Source organism: Pieris brassicae, chromosome 3 (assembly GCF_905147105.1).
Source record: "Pieris brassicae chromosome 3, ilPieBrab1.1, whole genome shotgun sequence".
NCBI lineage: Eukaryota > Metazoa > Arthropoda > Insecta > Lepidoptera > Pieridae > Pieris > Pieris brassicae.
In genome coordinates this window covers 20,621,529-20,641,389 of record NC_059667.1, presented here as the reverse complement: position 1 = coordinate 20,641,389, position 19,861 = coordinate 20,621,529, and the positions used below count along the sequence as shown (strand labels likewise).

General features: G+C 32.0%; 2 protein-coding genes across 5 annotated transcripts; both read right to left on the bottom strand.

Annotated features, from left to right (window-relative positions):
* Window positions 1–522: 522 nt before the first annotated feature.
* Window positions 523–10,903, bottom strand: LOC123707076. 2 transcript variants are annotated; one of them, XM_045656856.1, is made up of 6 exons: window positions 10,706–10,903; window positions 4,631–5,641; window positions 4,338–4,544; window positions 3,997–4,159; window positions 1,717–1,869; window positions 523–1,130 (listed from the first exon to the last, which is right to left on the bottom strand). In XM_045656856.1, exons 2-6 carry the CDS (start codon window positions 5,628–5,630, stop codon window positions 1,046–1,048), a joined length of 1,608 nt encoding a protein of 535 aa, XP_045512812.1. In that variant the 5' UTR covers window positions 5,631–5,641; window positions 10,706–10,903; the 3' UTR covers window positions 523–1,045. The 2 variants fall into 2 exon arrangements, with proteins under 2 accessions (XP_045512812.1, XP_045512811.1); XM_045656855.1 differs by having other exon boundaries at window positions 10,738–10,903.
* A 1,047-nt stretch (window positions 10,904–11,950) lies between these two features.
* Window positions 11,951–19,779, bottom strand: LOC123706798. Of its 3 annotated transcripts, none has more exons than XM_045656242.1 (8): window positions 19,334–19,774; window positions 18,634–18,838; window positions 17,523–17,587; window positions 16,904–16,972; window positions 16,736–16,819; window positions 15,977–16,663; window positions 14,353–15,771; window positions 11,951–14,282 (listed from the first exon to the last, which is right to left on the bottom strand). In XM_045656242.1, exons 1-8 carry the CDS (start codon window positions 19,374–19,376, stop codon window positions 13,342–13,344), a joined length of 3,513 nt encoding a protein of 1,170 aa, XP_045512198.1. In that variant the 5' UTR covers window positions 19,377–19,774; the 3' UTR covers window positions 11,951–13,341. The 3 variants fall into 3 exon arrangements, with proteins under 3 accessions (XP_045512198.1, XP_045512199.1, XP_045512200.1); XM_045656243.1 differs by having other exon boundaries at window positions 18,634–18,835; XM_045656244.1 differs by having other exon boundaries at window positions 14,139–15,771; window positions 19,334–19,779.
* Between the last annotated feature and the right edge of the window lie 82 nt (window positions 19,780–19,861).

Sequence of the window (19,861 nt, the reverse complement as noted above, 5' to 3'; positions counted from 1 at the left end):
ACTTCATAACTGCCTAATTATTCTATTCATGTATTTTTTCATTCTTAACTCAGGTTATGTGAAATCGTAAAAATAATATCAAAGTTCTGTGCCTTACAACCCAAAACAATTATTTATTCGTCATATATATCAAGAATAATCTCTCTAGAATTTGATACCAAAATAGTTATCAACTCATTAAGGGAGGATATGGCAGTTGACATTTATCCGAAAGAATATATTTAAATCGATTCAATTGGTAAACTAGTACGATAGTACTTAACATCTGTTACATTACGGTTAAATGATGTCAGATTACGAATAAATTATAACTTTATATGGTCATTATAAGAAAGAGTAGTGTTGGCCTAGTGGCTTCTGCGTGCGACTCTCTTCCCTGAGGTCGTAGGTTCGATTTTCGGCCATGCACCAATGGACTCTATAACATTCGGTCGAACTTCAAAACCGGCTTGCCTTAGACTCAAAAGTCGACGGCGTTTGACAGGCACAGAAGGCTGATCATTCCTAATAACGATCACATGATCATGAAACAGATACGGGAATCTGAGGCCCAAAACTAAAAAGGTTGTAGCGCCTATGATTTATTTATTTTATGGTAATATAATACAGTAGCAACACGCACTGTAACCTCTAACACTGTAAAATACGAAATCCGGCTGTAAATATTATACATTAGGCATCGCATTACCGAATACAGACAATTTTTTACATCCAGCAATTATTATAGTTATCGTTTATGAGAATTTAAATTAAAAACCAAATTCATTATTGTTTGGTTTTAATTGCGTGAACTATAGAGCTGTCAAAATTTTCAATTTGTCTCTCATAAAGGTCATGTGCAGTATTTATCGCTGGTCACGGTACCGAATAGGATCTAGCAACACAGATTGTAAAGCTTGCTAACCAACCAACTGCTGAGCTGATATTTATATTTAGTTCCTTGGAATCTCTAATGTCTCGTAAAAAAACGTTTTCCTTTTAAGTTATATAAATGGCAATTATTACGTATTTATCTTGACTTTTCATGCTTATAAAAATGTTTCTTTTAATAGCTCTCGTTGTCAAACCACTGCCACATTTTGGGTTTGGTGTAGTCCAACTCATATTCTTCACACTTTTGGCCGGTCAATCTATAATCAAAGACAGTATTAGAGAGACAAAAGATGGCCACAGAACACACAAAAAAACCCTGGTTGTTAGTTTTTTCATGTGAAGTCATGCTTGTACGGTTAATGTCCATAGTAGTCCTACGATAGGTGTTCGGCATAGAAGGCTGATCACCTACTTGTCCACAAATTGAAACATATGCAATCTGGAGCTCATTAGTTAGTGCCGATGAAGGCACTGGATGTTATATGAGGCCCTGTCCACGACTTCGATAACGTTGACTGTGGCGTTCCTGTAATACTTGTAAGTGCATGAGCTATGGAAACTATTAACCTTATATGAAATATACATTTTAAATAGAATAAACTTGTTTTTAAACTTATATACAGATACCGGCAAACTTCTTGAACATTAAACAAGGGAGTAGGGGAAAGTTTGCGGGACGGAAGGAAGACACGTCACTCACCCACCGCCGCGCACCACCGCCCCCCTCCCTAAAAATTCGTTCTGCGCAGGCAAGGAGATTTGTTCAAGATGTTTGCCGGTATCTAAACCCTCTTTATCGGCTTGGAACAGAACACAGTACTAATTGTATCATAGAGTTCCTACCTGGTCCTTCTCACACATTTAACGATGGGATGTGCTCGTCTGAAGCATTGTGGGCCAAGCACGTTGAAATAAGTTAGTCCAATCTGAGAAGAAACGAGCGAGTTGGTCTTTTTTAGGCATTCCCGGAACTTGGCGTCGCAGCTGCAGTGCGATCTGGGACATAATTTATAGAATTAATCACTTAAAGCTTTAGGTTTAACAGCGACAATTGTAATCCAAAAACCTATTTATCTCTATCACATTGTGTACAGACAAAGTTCCCCGTTGTGGACTGTAAATGAGCGCGTTCCTAGAATTACAGTATCAATATAGACCATAATATTGTTCACTACAACTCAGAAATAGTCAGGGGGACTTGCATATTATGTTACAATAACAGTTATGTTTTATATTTAAAATATACTAAATTTCGAATAGAACGGACAAATAACTGTGGATAAATGATAGTCACAAATTCGATACCGAAGAGCAGGGAGTACCAGAAGATTTCTGACACTGAAGATATTATGTCGACTCAAATACCCAAGACTGACATTTTCTGTTATTGGCTTTGCGTTGTGGAATAAGTTCGACTAACTTAAAGGCAGCACTATTTTTAAATAGCTAATATTGTCAAGAGCATGCCCACCTTAAAAAAACTTCTTAAGCATAATATATTGTCTATATATTAAGAGTATTTGGTTGATCCACAGGCGCTAGCTCACGGTATAACATAAATACTTTTTAATTTTTTATATAATCTCATAGAAGAGTTTCTTGTAACCCTTTTTGAGATTAAATATCTATGAACCTATTTCTGTAAATGTAAATTATAACAATTATGCTTATCACATTAGCACAATTATGCATTGGTACTTCGATGTTGCTTAACACCGCAACTTACAAATATTTAAATAACAGTAAAAACCGACGATAACCATCTGCCGGCATTTCTCGTTGACAAAGTTATTCGGAAGTGCAACGCTTGTAACTTATATAACATCTTATGCAACGTCAGTGAAAGTATGCCAAACTGATCTTATTTCATTCATTTTCTTGTTTTTGGCAACTGTTGCAAACAACAAGGTGTTGCTTTATTATATAAAGCGTTAATTAATTATATTCATCCTTGACAGGACAGAAAACTTGCGTTAGAATATTTTATTTTATATTTCGAATCATTTTAGATCTTTTTGTAGGTAGTTTAATAAAATAACAATTCAAATTAATTGATTCGTTACATTACAGTATGATAATTATTCTTCTTTAATTAAAATTTATTGATAAATATCAATTTATCAATTTATCAATTAATATTAAAATATTATAGGTTCGCGTCAGTAAGATCTTATAAAATAAAACAAATGTTTGTCATCGAAGCACTCGAAGTATTTTTCGTGGGTACACACAGCCCTCTAAATATCAATTAGCAGTTCGTTAAGGGTTCAGTTTAGAAATGTCTACTGTAACAAATACCAAAATAGTGGAAGAATTTTGAACTTTAATGTATTTAACTTAAATAAGTGGGTCAATGTTATATCGTGTGACTTTAACGAACGTATGTAAATTACACTAGATTCTAAAACAAGATTTGGGTATTGTTAAATGGCCTTTATGCAAGTGTTGTAAATTGTGATGTAAAATATTAACAAATTTAAGTGGAATTTTATGCTCAATAAATTCTATGGTTTAAAAATTTGCAATCTATTTCTAGGAAGCGGTCATTAACCTTGTCAGTAAATGTTTAGCGATTTTAATCGAAAGTCTGCTTTTATTAATCAACTTTGTGCTAAATATCTTCTATATAATTGATTGAATAAATCTTTATTTCTTACAAACGTATATGCAATTACGTTATGTTTTAGATTTACTTATTGCTTTAAATTGCAATACCCTTTATATACATTATTTTATTATATTTTTCTGATTAATCATCACACATATAGACGGAATTTGAGGATAAGTTGGTGACAAGTTGTGTACAGTGAGGATAACCCGATCATGGTATCTAGTTCTCACGGAAGAATAGGTCTCACTGATCAATATATATTTTTTACACTTCTGAAATTTTATTTATTATTCTTGGTTACATATTAGCGACTTAAACAGATGATATATCATCAATGCACAAAAATGTTATATTAATTAAGTTTGTCTTTAAGAATTCTTTCATTCAACAACCACACATACAATATTATATATATATATATTATAGAGAATAATTGAAATGGTAAAAAAACAGTACCTACCTTATTAGCAAGAACATGACTTAACATAGATATAAAAAAAACTTCAACTGACCTCGTAAATAGACCAGTATTAGTCAATCCAAATTTCGTCTCTCCCGCTGGAATGTATAGCTTACAGGAATCATGCTGTCTACAGCAGGTATCCGTGAAGAAGAAGAGCCCCAAATCACTGGACCTAGCCTGGGCTGAGTGGCCGTCTCCGCACCAAAGAGTCCCTGAAAAGTGACTAAAGTTAGTCAGGACTGGATGAAACGTCACGTTCAGGTATATTTTGTTAATTTATTGTAATTTATAATAAGTCAGCGTTATGTCCCTAGAAGTAGATGGAGGTTTGTTATAAATATTTTTCATTTATAGTCTGTGCACGTTTTGAATGACTTAAATAATGTTTACCTGGATAAATAGCTTGTACTCGATCCTTGAACGTATCAAGCATAGAATTAGCAGCATCTGCCACGCTGGTGACACCAGATGCTAGACTACTGACGAAGCCACGATCACTATCCAAAGACCCTATGTCTCTGGCACCTGCCATTAGCTGACTCAACGGCCTAGTGAGACCATTGGATATGGATTTAATGACGCCCCGTGTAAATTGACCTGAAATAAACGATTATGAGTGAATTATCATAATCTTAGAAAACGAGCAATCAAAAATCTAATACTACAATATACCTTAGACTTACCAATTCCACCATTCTCCTCTCTACTTCTTAATCTTTCTGCTTCTAGCGCTTCATTCTGTTTCTGCATTCGCTTTAACAGATCATATAAAGTCTTGGGGAAAATTCGTTCCGCCACACTATCAACAACACCTTCTACAACGCTACCAGCAAAGCCAAAGATTACTGAAAGTGCATCAGTCTTAGGCGTTGGAGTTGGCACAATATCTTTATTGTCATAGTAATCTTCTGGCACTTCCTGTTCTTCGGTATCTAATTCCGTGAACAGGGGAACATCCAGTATTTCTGCACTTTCTATATCTCTATCAGTGATTGTTGCATTACTTGTTTCAGTGAAATTTGTTTGTCTAGTTTTGGAATTATTTAATGATGCTGTATTTGTCGTTATTGTAATTGATTCTTTAATAAACTCTGTGGTAAAATTGGTCGGTGTAAATTCGGTGGTTATTTCTACAGCATTATTATTTAAACTTAAACTATCATTTATAACTGGTATATCACTTGTAGTCAATTCATAAAAGTCTGTTGTGGAATTGAAATCATCGGACTTTTCTGTTGATACAACTATAATTTCAGTTTCATTAAATAAAACACTAGTTTTTTCAGTAGATGATAAAGGTATTACGGTCAAGTCTTCCGTTGTTATTTCGTCTCTTGAACTTTCAGTAGTACTAATTAGTTCTAATGGTATAACATTTAATTCATCCTTTCCTGTTGTGGTTGGATGTTCCGTTTTACTTTTTTCATCGTAATCTTTAGTCGCATTGTCTATGACATATTTATACGACTCTTTATTAAACTCAGCAGAATTCCATGGCAAAATACCATATTGTTTATTATATTTCATAGAATATTCTTCATCGAAATCAATGATATCATTATCAATATCATTTTTCGAAGACTCTGGTATGTCTAAAGCTATCGGCAGAGCGAATGATAGTCCTAATAAAAATAAAATGGCTCCCAAAATGTAGTACATTTTTCGCCTCACCTTGTGGTACATCTCGAATCCATCTGAAAATATTTTTGTCATTGAACTACAAAGCTATTGGACTGAATGATTACTTAATGTTGCTCAAATGAATTTTTAGTGTTTAATTATGTTTGATGTTTATAACCTTCACATAAACATAGCAAAATATAATGCTTATTCATATTAATATTTTTTTTACGTCTAATAGATATCTCTTGATTTTAACATGTTTTACGCTATACCATTCCAAATTAACCTTTACATTATATGTGTTATATATATACATATTTGTTTCTTTTAACACTTAATACTATACTATGCTTAAGAGTGTATATTGAACAAGCGTATACGTTTATTTTGAATTGAAATTTAGTTAATATAATTAGCCCTCCGTGTTTGCATGCAATGTAAAAGAAAAACTATTAGCATGATTATCATAAATACTAAATGACGTAGAGTCAAAAACACAATTGTCAAAACCGGTTTGGTTTCGTGTAGCTGGATTTTTCATTAAATTCTCGTGAATAGTGTCCTTAATTACTATTTAATCATGTAAATCTACAATATATTTGTAGTAATAATTTAAACAAACTCATGTTTCGTATAACATTAAAATCTAAACTAATAATGTATTAAAATCTATCCTATTTTAGGTGACAAACATATATAATTATAAATATATAGTGAAGCCGGGGTAATATGGATTTTAATGCCTCTTAAGGTATCTTAGGGGTATCAAGCGTATCATTTAAATCGGGTTTTATGTGTCCAGTTTCCCAATTAGACAAGTTTAAATTATAGTTGTCTCACTGCCTTATAGCGGCCAAAATTTACTGACTCTCCACAATTATAACCTGAGAAAAACTTCAATCTTTAGATAATGTGTTATATTTACGTTTGGACATTTTATACATTTCATTACCTTAATTGTATGTACCCTGAGATAGCATTGACACTCGAAGCAGGCGCGAAAGAAATTAAAATGTTTGTAAACAACGTGTCGAAACCTGTCCCGACCTAATAAGTTATTTTTTATAGTGGGAATTGATCTCCCAATTATAGAGGTAAACATCAAAATTCCTGGAATCCAACCCTTTTTAACATGTCCCGCCAACAGACGTATTTCTATGAATAAGTGCCGGGAATTGCTATTATTGAGAACTCATTACAATCATAAGATTTTTCACTTATCCAAGTCCTACATCACCAGGTTTAAAGATCACTCTCAAGCCATTCAAAAAATAAGCCAGGCACTGTCTGTGTTTTATTACCAATGCGTTATAAAGGGCTGAATTTCATAAGTAAGTTTTATGTAAGGGTATGTCTAGATAACTTACGTAAACAACCTGTTTAAGTTACAAGCTTGATACTTACTTAATACCGAGTAATGTCGGAATAACAAGTAAGCTATACATGTGGGAGGATGACGAAAATATTTCCGAGATATTAGGTAAAGTTATAATAATAAGCCTAATATAAATACAATTAATATTATAATAATAATATAAATACAATTTTAACTACGATGAGATGTCCGAGAGAAGGCCTTTTCCAACTTTTTCCACCCTAATCTATATCTTCGTCCAATTTCTTCCAGCTACTCTCTCTTTCCCGTTAGCCAATCGCTCTATTGGTCTTCCTTTGTTCCTTTTTCCTTTTGGACCAGTCACTGCTTTAGATCATCTGTGATCTGTATAACTGGCTACAGGTTACGTGGGTCAAAACAGTCTAATTACAGTCCACTAAAATTTCCCTTTCTCAATCTCTTCTACTTTCTATTCTTGATTACGGTGATGTGTGTTATCCAGATTTAACTGAATTGCAGCTTTATAAGTTGGAGTGTTTGTAAAATTTATACATAAGATTCATATTTGGACTGTGTAAATTTGACCATATTTCGGAGTTCCGAGGAAAGCTTAATGGCTACCTATTCGATTGCAGCGTTAGACGCACATTTTACAACTTCTCTATAATGTGTAATTAATCCTAAATCTTCTAGTAACTAAAAGCAAAATTTTGTGTTCCTCTCTGGCGGTAGTTTTGATTTGCGTTCCCTTGACAATCTACTTCTTGAAACCCCTACTCATAAAACTGAATTCTATCACTCCCGCTTTACTGTGCACAGTCCTCCTTTGGAACTCCTTACCTCTTGATATCAGACGAAATCAGTCTTTCAATTTATTTAAAAATCATATTGATCTTCGGCCTCGTAATAATTAAAATTAATTGTGACATTAACCCTAGGATTATCATTTTTGTTTAAATTATTATTATTATTTCATAATTACTTTATTTTAGTTATATTTAGTTAGTATTACGTTATTTTTTGTTAATTAATTATGCAATTCTTGTACCCTCTCTCAGTATTTCTTTTTTTTATTGTTTCATAAGGCCTCGCGTTGCCTAATAACTTTATGTAACATGCTTTTTTATATAAGGTAACGAAGCTAAAATAAATAAAGATTTTTACCGTACCCTCCTATGGGATAACACAAATATTTCTATGTCTGTTTTTTGATCATTTTTTGTAGAAACAAGCAAGTGAATAGCCTCTGTATTTTGGAACTCCCAATAGCGATAGTATTTTTAGTTTTTGCACCGTGAAATCCAAGGCTTGCGACAGCGTTACAGAAATTGAGAAAACTATATCCAATTTCCATACAAAAACATCGGAGTCGCTAGTGTTATTGGAAGTTACAGAGTACCACTAGACCTCACAGGAGTCCGTAAGGAGGTCAGCTGTTGCCGTACGCTTACAAAAACACAATCTTTTTAACTGAAGGGCCAAACCAATTCAATTTGCATCAGAACTTAATTTATAGTGATTTTTAATTAAAAATTATTTATATTAACTATTGCAATTTAGTTTAGAACAATAAAAAGAATATCTCTCCTTTACCTTTTCATAGTAAAGTAATATGTTTAACGTAAATACCTTAAATCTGAGCGTAGAGACGGTTAGGATCTATGTCTATCTAAATTTTCAAAAAGAATTGATAAAGTCGTTGAAAAACAAACCAGAATATTGACCTTTAGAAGATGAACAAACAAAGCAGTCAATATATTTCATCATAACTATGTTTTTGTTAAATTATCGAAGGTGATTGACAAATCAAAACTAACCGACCTTTGCAAAGTGTGGTAACATATTTGTTTAGTTGCAAATTCGTTGTTTGCTTCTTAAAAAAATCATGTTTTAAAGTAACTCTATTTTGCGTTGGAATTATTTTCGGTTTTTTATATATCAGATTTTTTGCTTTTGTAATGTCAATTAACAATATAGCAAGTTAATACGTTAAATAAAATAATATCTTTTATTAGTTAATTGTTTTTGTTTTTTTTTATACAGAACTGGACACAAATTTGGCCACGTAAAATGCCTACTTAACGGCTGGATTGAGCCTATATTAAACTGTCTATGGAAGGGGGAAAGGAGTTTCATTCCTGTGCTGTTCGACGGCACCTGCCGATGTCAACAACAATGTGAAGCTCCAGCGTGCTTCTCTTCATACTTTTCTTTTGTGGTTCTTTGTTTTCTTGTTACTTTTACTTTATTTCTTTCTTTTAATTAGAACCTAATACTGCGTTTTAACTGAGAGAAACGAACCTAATCTCAAGAAAAGAAGCGCTTTAGACATTGAAGTCAAAAGTTACCATAAAATTCGTGCCGAGGCATTGAACTTATATTTTTTCAATCGAAGTTAGGAGAGGCACTCAATAATGGCCAAGATTGCCTTGACATTTAACTGACGGGGGCAATTATTGGCATTGGGGCCATGGTGGTTAAGATTGATGACAAATTTATTATCCTATTACAGAAAAAATATTCATTAATCAAGCCATGAATTACCCATATGGGCTCAAATTGAGAGGCTACTTTTAATCCTGTTCTTTGTATTTTCGACACAAAATAACTTCGTATTTTCTGATTATTTCGATTATTTCACTATATTATTTATTAACTCAGCGATTTTTATAAGAGTTAAAAAATATCAAAAATATGGAATAATAACAGAGTTTTAAATAGAGCTTTGGGGCCAATACCTCTGTCGGCTCCTTTTTAATTTGTTTTAGCTTAGACTGGCATTATTAACTTCATAAATTCTCATGACAAGATTTTTATTTTGTATGCAATCCATAACCCGCCGTTGTTGTAGTGTTTATCAGCTATCTTTATTCTACGAACTTGAAGCAATTTTTATTCCAACGTGAATCAACTTCCAACGTGAAACTTTTAGCTGTTAGTATACGAGTTAAATAATATATTCGACGTACTGATTCTACATTTCTATCTTAAAACCATAATGATAATTTTCTTTAAATGCACTTAATTCACTCCGCTCCGCATTAAACTGAAATTTAATGATTGTTACCAAAAAACGAAACCACGTAAGTATTAACAGAACAAATAATAAAAGCGGTATTATTTTTAGTTCACTATAGAATAAGTATATTTATCGATAAAAATTTAAAATTCTTGACCTCCAGACAACTTTTACGTGTTGTAATTTTCGGAACAATGGACTCTAAAATATCTTGCTGCGAAGAAGTTGGGCAATTTCATTATTAAGACTTGCAGGTTTATGAAACCGCAATAAATTAGTAATTTTATAAGTCGTACCCGGATTAGACCTAATAGTTCCTACATTAAGAGTACAATGTCAATCCAGGCAAGAATTAGACGAGACGATGTACATGTTCGTTTAATTTTAATTTCTTTTTAATTATGTAACACCAGCAACAAAATATTATATAGATAATAAAAAGAAGTATAGACAAACAATGATAGTCATAATTTATGTAAGGGACTGTGTTGCGTCTCTAGATGTAATTTTTTGTCACATTTTCCGCACCGTTTCCGCATTAGAAATGACACCGGAATCTTGATAATAACATTATAACTTTTCTTGAGAATTATATAACATTACATAAATATAATCTAATATAATCCACTACGTTTGGTTTATATTATTTACCCCTTAAATTTTTCCAAAATATCATCGTCGGAAATGATGATCAACGTTTTTAAATTACTATTGACAAAATATTAGTTTAAATAAAACCCTCATTTAGCCTTAATACTTAATTCCTTAAAATATATCTACGTGATATAATATGGAACACTCGCAAATAATACCTGTAATAATTGTATTAAAACTAGATTTTCACGCCGCAACACTAAAATAAACCGATTACACAGGTCACAAAGTCACCAAACTTTTTCTTTTCACTAAAATATTAAAATAGAGTATTAACTGTCGCGTAACTTTGTTGGATAAATTTTCTGTGGCAGCGAGCGGTGTTCGCGCCAAAACCCGGTGAAATGTCAAAACACGAGATTGCAGGTGAGACTGAACTTTGGCGGGGAGCAGGGTTGCCAAAATATGGCAATCACGATTTTTTTCGTTTATAACTTTATTTTAATGATATATGTATGTTAAATTTATTTTTACTAAGCTAGACTATAAAAATCATTTTATTTGGCTGTAACTATGATTACCTTGTATATGTTATTTTTATAACGTTTAAATTCCACTCATTTCAGTTTAGATTTTAAATCTAATCAATCAATTTGCACCACAAATATGCTACTTCATATAAACAAAAATATTGACGAAAAATAGATATCTGACAGCCCTTGTATAGTTAATTTTAATCGGGTATTGTACATTACTTACAAGGACAAAAAACTGGAGCGAATAGCGAATATTGGATAAATATCACCGCAAGCGTTTGTCTAGTTTTCGTTTCGTTTACGAAATTAATAACAACAAAAAAATAGTTTTAGGGTATGTGAGCCTGTTAATTGAATCTGTCAAACGTATCAAAGATAAACTTCATATCGTTTAACTATGGAAAATATATAATCATATAAATAGTTATAAGTATTAAAAATATATAAAAATACACTTAACAAGTGCCTATATTGAACTAACGCTGAGTAAGCTATCGGGATAATGTTATTATTTTTTCTTCTATCCATAAATCATTTTGCGAAATCTTCTACCGGCACCAATGGCTAAGGTTTTCAGAATAGAATCGTTTGTCTATGTAATAGAAACATGAAAAGAAATAATTAAATAATAATACTGTACGTATTACGGTTCTTGCGTCGTTTGGTGTAATTATAAGCGGAAACATAGGCGGCAGCGGCAGCGGGGTGGAACGACGCCGGCAGCTACTTACCAAAGATTTCTATTTTATGAGATGAAGCGAGAAAATGAAAATTTATCCATTTATAACAAAGTAAATAAAATTGAATCTGATGTTATAGTGCAGCCATTTAATATTTCATTTACAACTATTTGTAATCTTATATTATTTGTCGCTATAAACATTTTCTATGCGTTTATAAACATTACCTATAATTTAAAAAATCTTGCTTATTCTATTGTTTCATGAGGAATATGCTTAAATATTTGATATGTAAACGTGTAAAAATAATTATCATATTCAATAAAATGAGTATCGCTCGGTTGTTTAACAAGGGCCAAGCGAATGTTGCGTTGTTTGATTTTGTTAACAGTGATTCGACATCGAAGGCCTTACGATCTAGAAACTGCGATCGTTCTATACAGAATCGACTTTATTGGGGTTAAATTACGTTAGCAACATACTTTAGAGAATATGGTATGATTGGTTCAGATTTAGATGTCGTAGCCGAGGCTTGTAAGTGAAGTCGAGTATAGGGCTTAGGTCGTACATATCTGCATCGGTGCAATTGAAAAAGGATGCACACGTTAAAAAAGACAACAATTTGTTACAATCTATAATTATATATGGACCTTCCATGCAAGTAACTGCATTATAGATATCTAGGCACAGAAAGATAGTTTATTTAATTTTGTTTTTAATTATTATATTTTTTGCTGATATTTTGAGTGATAATTAAACTTAGAAGCAGTGGCTCAAACAAAGCCTGAGACATATATGGTTTCAATAAAATTCTTATGTAATGTAACGGAAATTGCATTCACAGCGGATGTGCAGCTTACTTACCTTAAGTAAGTGCTAATAAGTAATTACGTCCTTATCAATTGACATTGACATTTAAAATACTAATTTAAATCAAATAAAACCCAATCGCATAGTACGGTTATACTATATAAAACATTTCCTGTTTTAATTCCATTCTTAGTAGTAATTTCTCACAACGGATAAAACTAAGGTACCGCTTTTTTGTTTCTTCCTCACGTCATTATTAGCCTCCCAGCGAAGCAAGTGTCTTTGAGTTGGGTTGGAATTTGGTTATTTTCAAAGCAACTTTGCGACGAGAGACGCATTTATATTATATTATTTATAAAAATAACTTTTGTGTTTTATTACAACCTTTAATAAATAACATCACGAGACTTAACTGGGTAATGTCGATATACAACTATGATTAAAATTACGATATATTAAAATGTAAATTAAAATAAACACTGCATATATTTTGTATTTACAATTAAATTTAGAAAAGTCTAATCACGCGATGTATTCGCATGAATGCGACCCTAAAGGGACCAAGAGATTGTCAGATCACGAAATAGGAGCAAGGTGAACTAGCATTTATAATAATAATTTGATACAATTGTGTGAGCAAAACGTAATAACTGTTTTCAATCTAAACGTACATGACATAACATTGGATGCAGTAAAATAATGTTACGTGACTGAAATTCAGTCGCTAGTATTAAATTCTAATTAATCTCAATCGTATTTTAATTTAATCTAATGCTAGATTTAAGATGTCCTTGTTCTAAACAAAGTCTGAAAACGCATCATTTTTATCTTCTTTTGATTCAGAGTCAACATCTGTTCTCTCTGTATTATAATCGAACGAACTGAAAATGTCTATTTTCTTCAATTTGCTAGTAGACTGGATTATCGGCTTCGAATGATTTTCAAGCTCTTCACTCGACATCCCACTTATTGGATTAGTATATTTATCTACATGCCTTCTAGCAGTGCGTGTTACTTGCTTTGGTTTAAGTGTCACTTTTGTAGTAGTTTCAACTTTTAAGTTTAGATCAATGTTATCGATTTCCCAATCTTGGTTATAGATTGTGTCATTTTTGTTTTTACTATCGCTAACTGCATCAACTACATCAGTTAGGTGATTAAGAACTTTTTCACGTTCTTTTTCTATATCGATTTCTGCTTTCATGTAAACATCTTTATTTCTGTGTAATTTCTTAGGTGTTATATCCAAATCATCATCTTCTTCATCATCATCAGCATTATATACTTCGTACTTATTTTTGGAGGACTTTATGCCTGAATTTTCTTTTAAAAATGTGTCTATTGGCGTATCGGCTGGGTTTTTGTTAAAATAAACATGGGCTGAATTTATTACTTCTTCGCCTACAATTTCTGTATTATCAATATTATTTTCTTTTATTTTGTTATTATAAAAGGGGGTTACTCCCTCCATTATATTTATATCCATTACATTTCCTTTTAAATTATTTTTCTCATCAGGGTCGTAAAAAGTATCATCAAATGATTCTGTTTTTGTATGAAAGTAGTGTTTACCTTTGTTATTCTTATTATGTGCTCTACTACTAAATGAATTGTCTGAAAAATCTGTTGTCCTTGTTGGAGTTTTAAATGTTGTAAAGCGCACTGCATTCAACGTAATAGGTTTTATATCAGGTGCATTTTTTATTGCGTCTATCAATAAGTCGATGCCATCACTAACTGCGAAAAAATATTGAGTTAATATTATCTTCAAAATCATACAGTTTGACGGAATTGCAAAAATACTTACCTTGAGGGTTTACCACAGGTTTGTTTTGTTTTAACAAATATTCCATAAGTACTAATAAATAGTCAATGGCATCGTCATCACCCATAGAGTTACGTTTAACTCTCGATCTAGAACTCAGTTTTTGTCCTATTATTTGAAGTTTCCTAAGATTTTCAATGATATTTCTAGAATATGTTTCTATTTCTGAAGAATTATTAAATACCCTTTTTTCACTTACTTTTGACTTTACACCATCTTCGTGACTTTCCGAACTTGTTAAAACATCATACATTTTTGACATAAACTTATTTTGAAGTAAGTTATAATTTAGTAATAGTTTTTTTAATTTCGTTAATTTGTCGTCAATGTTTTGTTTACGGTTTATCGAGTGCTTCGCACATCTCATATTTCTTTGATATTTCGTATTATGTAATTGTGAAGTTTTATTTTGTTTTTGTAGAATATGAATTATATCTTTCAGAGTGAATGCAAACTTTTCTAAGGATTTAACGAATTCTTGAGTGTTTCTTTTTACATATTTAATTTGAATTCGTTTAGTTTGTGTTATATTAATTTTATCCTCATCAATCATGTACAATTCCCTCAAAATCTGATCTAATTTCTCAACTTCAGGTATTTCAGTTTCCGATGAGTTTCCAGTTGTATTTAATAAATATAGTAAACCTTTAATGCTACCTACAATTTTAAAAATGTTTTGTGTCTCACGATTCAGTTCTGTCAATTTAAATCGAAGCAGTTTGTCACTTAAGTCAGGTTTACATAACTCAAATTTCCTGCAAAGAGTACTTAGAACATTTTTATTATTTCTGGCATGAATAAACTTTTTAGTTCGAGGTTTGATTTTGGTTAACAAAGGTTTAAAAAAGTTTTTTAATGTTGTTACTAAACTAATTTTTTTAATCTTAGCTTTGTTTATATCTGTACTGTTGAACTCTGTCCCATATATAATTTTATTAAATACCTTTTTGAATGAACATACTTTACCACATGAAGTATTTTGATTTTTGACATTGATAATATTAGATTCGGTTGCATTCTCTTTATATTTCTTATACATACGTTTATTATACTCTCTTGATAGTAACGAGTGAAGGTCTTTCCACTTATCATTTAATTTAATTCTTGAAGCAATGAAATTGTTGTGCTTTATTTTTAAATCATGAAGCTGTTTTATAAAATCATTATCAGTGTCATTAAAAATTGAGTGATTTAAGCTTACGTTGGCCTTACTCATTGAATGATTACTATCTATTTTACTGGTTAAAGTTTCAATTTTAGTTTGATATTTTGGGGCCATTGTACTATTGTTAAGGTCATATTTGTAATAAAATATTTTCGTTGAAGCAGCGCTAATATTTGATGTGTCCAACAAGTTAACTTTTGTTTCATTTCTAAGTTGAAGTGTTATAGTTGTCGTGTCTGTAAAAAGAGATAAAATATTTTGTATAGTTAGAGTTAAATGTAAGTATGTTGTAGAAGTAAAGACTAAATATATTAAATTTAATTGAGTAGAAATCATTGAATACATCTTTCTGCATAAAAAATATTGACACTTTACGTTCTCGTTCTCATTTTCTTCTCGCAGTTACGGATATATAGATATGTGAGAATGACTTAAACTTACCAACGGTAGTTACTATTGTATTTGAATCTGATGTGCTAATGCTTCTTTTATCCCTTGTATTGTATTTCGGGTGATCTTTCAACTTATTTACTTTAATTTTTTTTATCCAATGTTTCTTTGGAAAGTTGTTGTCTGTTTTATTTAAGCTTTTTTTCATTTTTGTCTCATTTTGTTTAGGCATTTGTCGTTTTTGTAATATCTTTGGTTTGATAGTATTCAATATTTTCTGATTTTCATTCATAAGCTTTTCTACACTAGACATAACTTTTTTGACAATTGCTTCGGCTAACTTGTAGGTATCATTTTTCTCTTTTACATTCTGAAGAACCTCTTTATATGCATTCCTTTTAATTTGTTGATTTGTTATTGATTTCTTTTTAATAGTTTTTGAGTCAATTGCCTTTTTAGTAGTTGTTTTCTGGATTTTCTTAGTAGTTTTCTTAACTTGATTCACCTTTTTTCCTTGTATAGACTTTCCATTTAGATTAGGTGACCTTTTAGAAGATTTCTTTGTATGCGTTTTATTAATAAACTTTTTTGTTGTGTTTCCCCTTTGTGTGATTTTTTCAGGTGGTATTTTCTTGAAAATATCTTTCTTCTTTGATTTCTCTTCCTTTATATTACTTCTTTTAATACTTTTACTTCTATACGGTCTCTTCCTTTTTTGTACTTGCTTTTTGCCTTTTTCTGTAAATAAATAACATTTACTTCACTTTGTGAGTTTAATAATATTACTTTTATACTCTATATAATACTTACTGTCAGGGCAGAAGCTTAAAATATGACAGTCCCACCTCCCATTAGCATCACAATCACATACTGTGCAACCAATGCACCAGTCCGCTAGAAATATGAGAAATGTATACTGCAAGTGCTTTAGACACATAATACGTTATGTGTAAGTAAGTAAACAGTACAAAGACGGACCTGGTGGGCATCCTTCACTGAAACTCGACTCGTAAGGCTTGCACTGTTCCGGCGTTCGTCTGTCAAATACTGAAATTTTTAATAAAACATATTAGGCTCAGTACAAAATTCATCCAGACTTTGCGTAGGAGGTGAAAGTTGGAGTTTCAAGGCCAAAAAGTAAAATCGTAGTTTATGCAACAACAACAAGCAACATGTATTTTTTTTTAATTCAAGCTCCGGGTGGATTAACAAATACTTAAAGTCGGCAGCGGTGTTTCATACAAATATATAATAAATACTAGGTATTTATCGTTACCATAGATATTAATGCCAATTCTAACACAATTTATACAAAAATTTAGGTTTAAAAAGATATACCGTATTTTCCCGATATTTATTATATAATAAAACGGTAACAAATCCTTTTTACGATTGGAGAGCGGGTGTGAAGTTAGGTCGCTAATTAACTTATAATTATTGTTAATTTACAAGGATCTTGCGCAAAAATAACGAGAGGACGTACATTGCAATGTATAAGCGGTATTTAAAAGATAGAAAGTCAAGGTAGGTTTTTTCTTCTTTAAAACTCTATATCTAGAAGGTTGTTTGTGGCTAATGTGTGATCAAAGTAACATACCATCTCTGGTCGCATCTCGAAAGAAAATGTCGCTAAAACCCGGACTCCGTCGTTGTCTTTTCTCTCTAAATGAATTGAAATAACAAAATGTTTAGTATCATGTATGTATCAGTCACTCAATTAATGGCATCACCAACTGAACAACGGAGGAACGTTTTTCATCTCTTTACAGACATTTAGACGAGTTATTGATCAGCCTTCAATCTAAAAATTTATCAGTGGACTTGTATTTATTAAGGCAAATTATATAATGACAAATTTAAAATGAAATTTTTTACAAGTTTTTTTACACAGAAGCTAACAATTGCTTAAAAAAGCATTTAGGCAGGCATAACCGTAACCATCTTTAGCCGAGCATCTACCTTTGGATAGAGTATAGAGTGGGGGGAGGCACGTACAGCATTATGGTTAGGGCGGCGGGAAAGCTTAACAATTTAACTGTTGATATCGAGCTGTTCGTCACAAGTGGTATCCGCAAGGAGAGCTCTGACATCCGAAAGTTCAATCAGTTCTTTAGTGAAATAAATAGTGGAATATATATTGATCAGAGTTGGCCGAGTTGCTTCAGCGTGCGATTCTCATCTCTGAGGTTGTGCGTTCAATCCCGAGCTGTGCACCAATGGACTTCCTTTCCACGTACGCATTTAACAGTCGCTCGAACGGTGAAGAAAAACATCGTGAGGAAAGCGCTTGTCTTAGATCCAAAAAGTCGATGGCGTGCGTCAGGCACAGAAGGCTGATCACCTACTTGCCTATTAGATTAACAAATGATCATGAAACAGATACAGAAATCTGAGGCCCAGACCTAAAAAGGTTGTAACGCCATTGATTTATTTTTAATTTTATAAATAGTGTATTATAAGTTTACCAACCTAAGAGTCTTTCAACAAATTTACTAATGGATTAAAATGATTTTATTTTTACCAATCCATATTATCAAAAAGATATGTTTATAGGTGTAAAAAGAAGTATAGTTATAAGCTGTAAATATTTCTCAATAATTTTAAAAAAATGTACAAGTTAGATAATGTTCGAAAAATTTTAATTTTAATAAGTCAATTATTTACGATTATGTAATTTTATAACTAAAAAATAATTAATTATTGTCAACCTTTTCCCGTAATGTCGATAGCTTTTGTGATCACATCTACTGTTGTCTCGTCTCCAGCAGACAGCTGAGGTGTTCTCCTTGCAGAAGCAGAGCAGACAGGGCCCAGGGACTAGCGCATTTGGCACCGAGTCACGTTGGAAAAAGTAGCCAACATCGGGGCAGGAGTCGATAGTCTTGATTATATGTTTTTCCTGATGTGGTACTTCTTAGAACAAATAAAAAAATACTGAATAAAATCGCGTGTTTATGTTTGTATCAGGCAAAACATCATACGTTTAACACGTACTCGCTAATCGCTGCGATTTAAGGGTCTATACAACTTCTTGATCGTAGCTATTAAGACCTTCGGGCCCACCGGTTAGGCTGATTGAATATCCTCTCTTTTAGTTGGCTGAATATTTTGCATACTTTCTTTTTATATATCTATCATGCCAAGTTGATGAATACCTAGTTTTCGATGCGTAATTTTCGTTACGGCACAAAAGAACTGAAGTCTTTTTTTTTATAGAACAGGGGGCAAACGGGCAGGAGGCTCACCTCATGTTGAGTGATACCACGGACACTCGATTACGTTGACTGCTTAAAGTTCGCACTTCTATTTTAAGCAGGGCTAACAATGCTGAGAGTATTGAATCGAGACCATAATTTTATTTCTTTCTAGTTGCTTTGTTAATATCTGAATACAATTTTATATGCTTACCAGTAGCAGTGGATTGCTGGAACAAGAACAGTAATAGCAACATACTTGTAACCAACTGAAATCACGCCAATCGGTAGCTCAATTTGTGTTTGTAAACACCGCATTTTAATGTTCCTTCAGGGGTGAACTTTCTCCGAAATAAGAGATTATAATTATAACGCATTAAACTTCCCATAGATTATGTAAGAAATTTTCGTTTATATCCGTTAAACTAAGTAAGTAAATTAAATTCACGTAAAATAAATTAAATCTTTTTTAACAATTAAAATACTTTAGCAATAACGTTATACCATAATTTAATTTTAAATAAAAATGCTGTTGAGCAACCTAGATTCACGTTTAACCCGTGGTAATTAAACACAGTACAGTATTTCATCAATACAGTATAATATAATATTTTAATATATTGCGTTAAAAAAGACTTACTTAATCACTATTTAAGATTATTATAACCGGTTACTTCTGTTATCACTTACACTTTATCCAGACTTTTTAACTTACGCGATGTAAGCTACCGCAACATTGTAC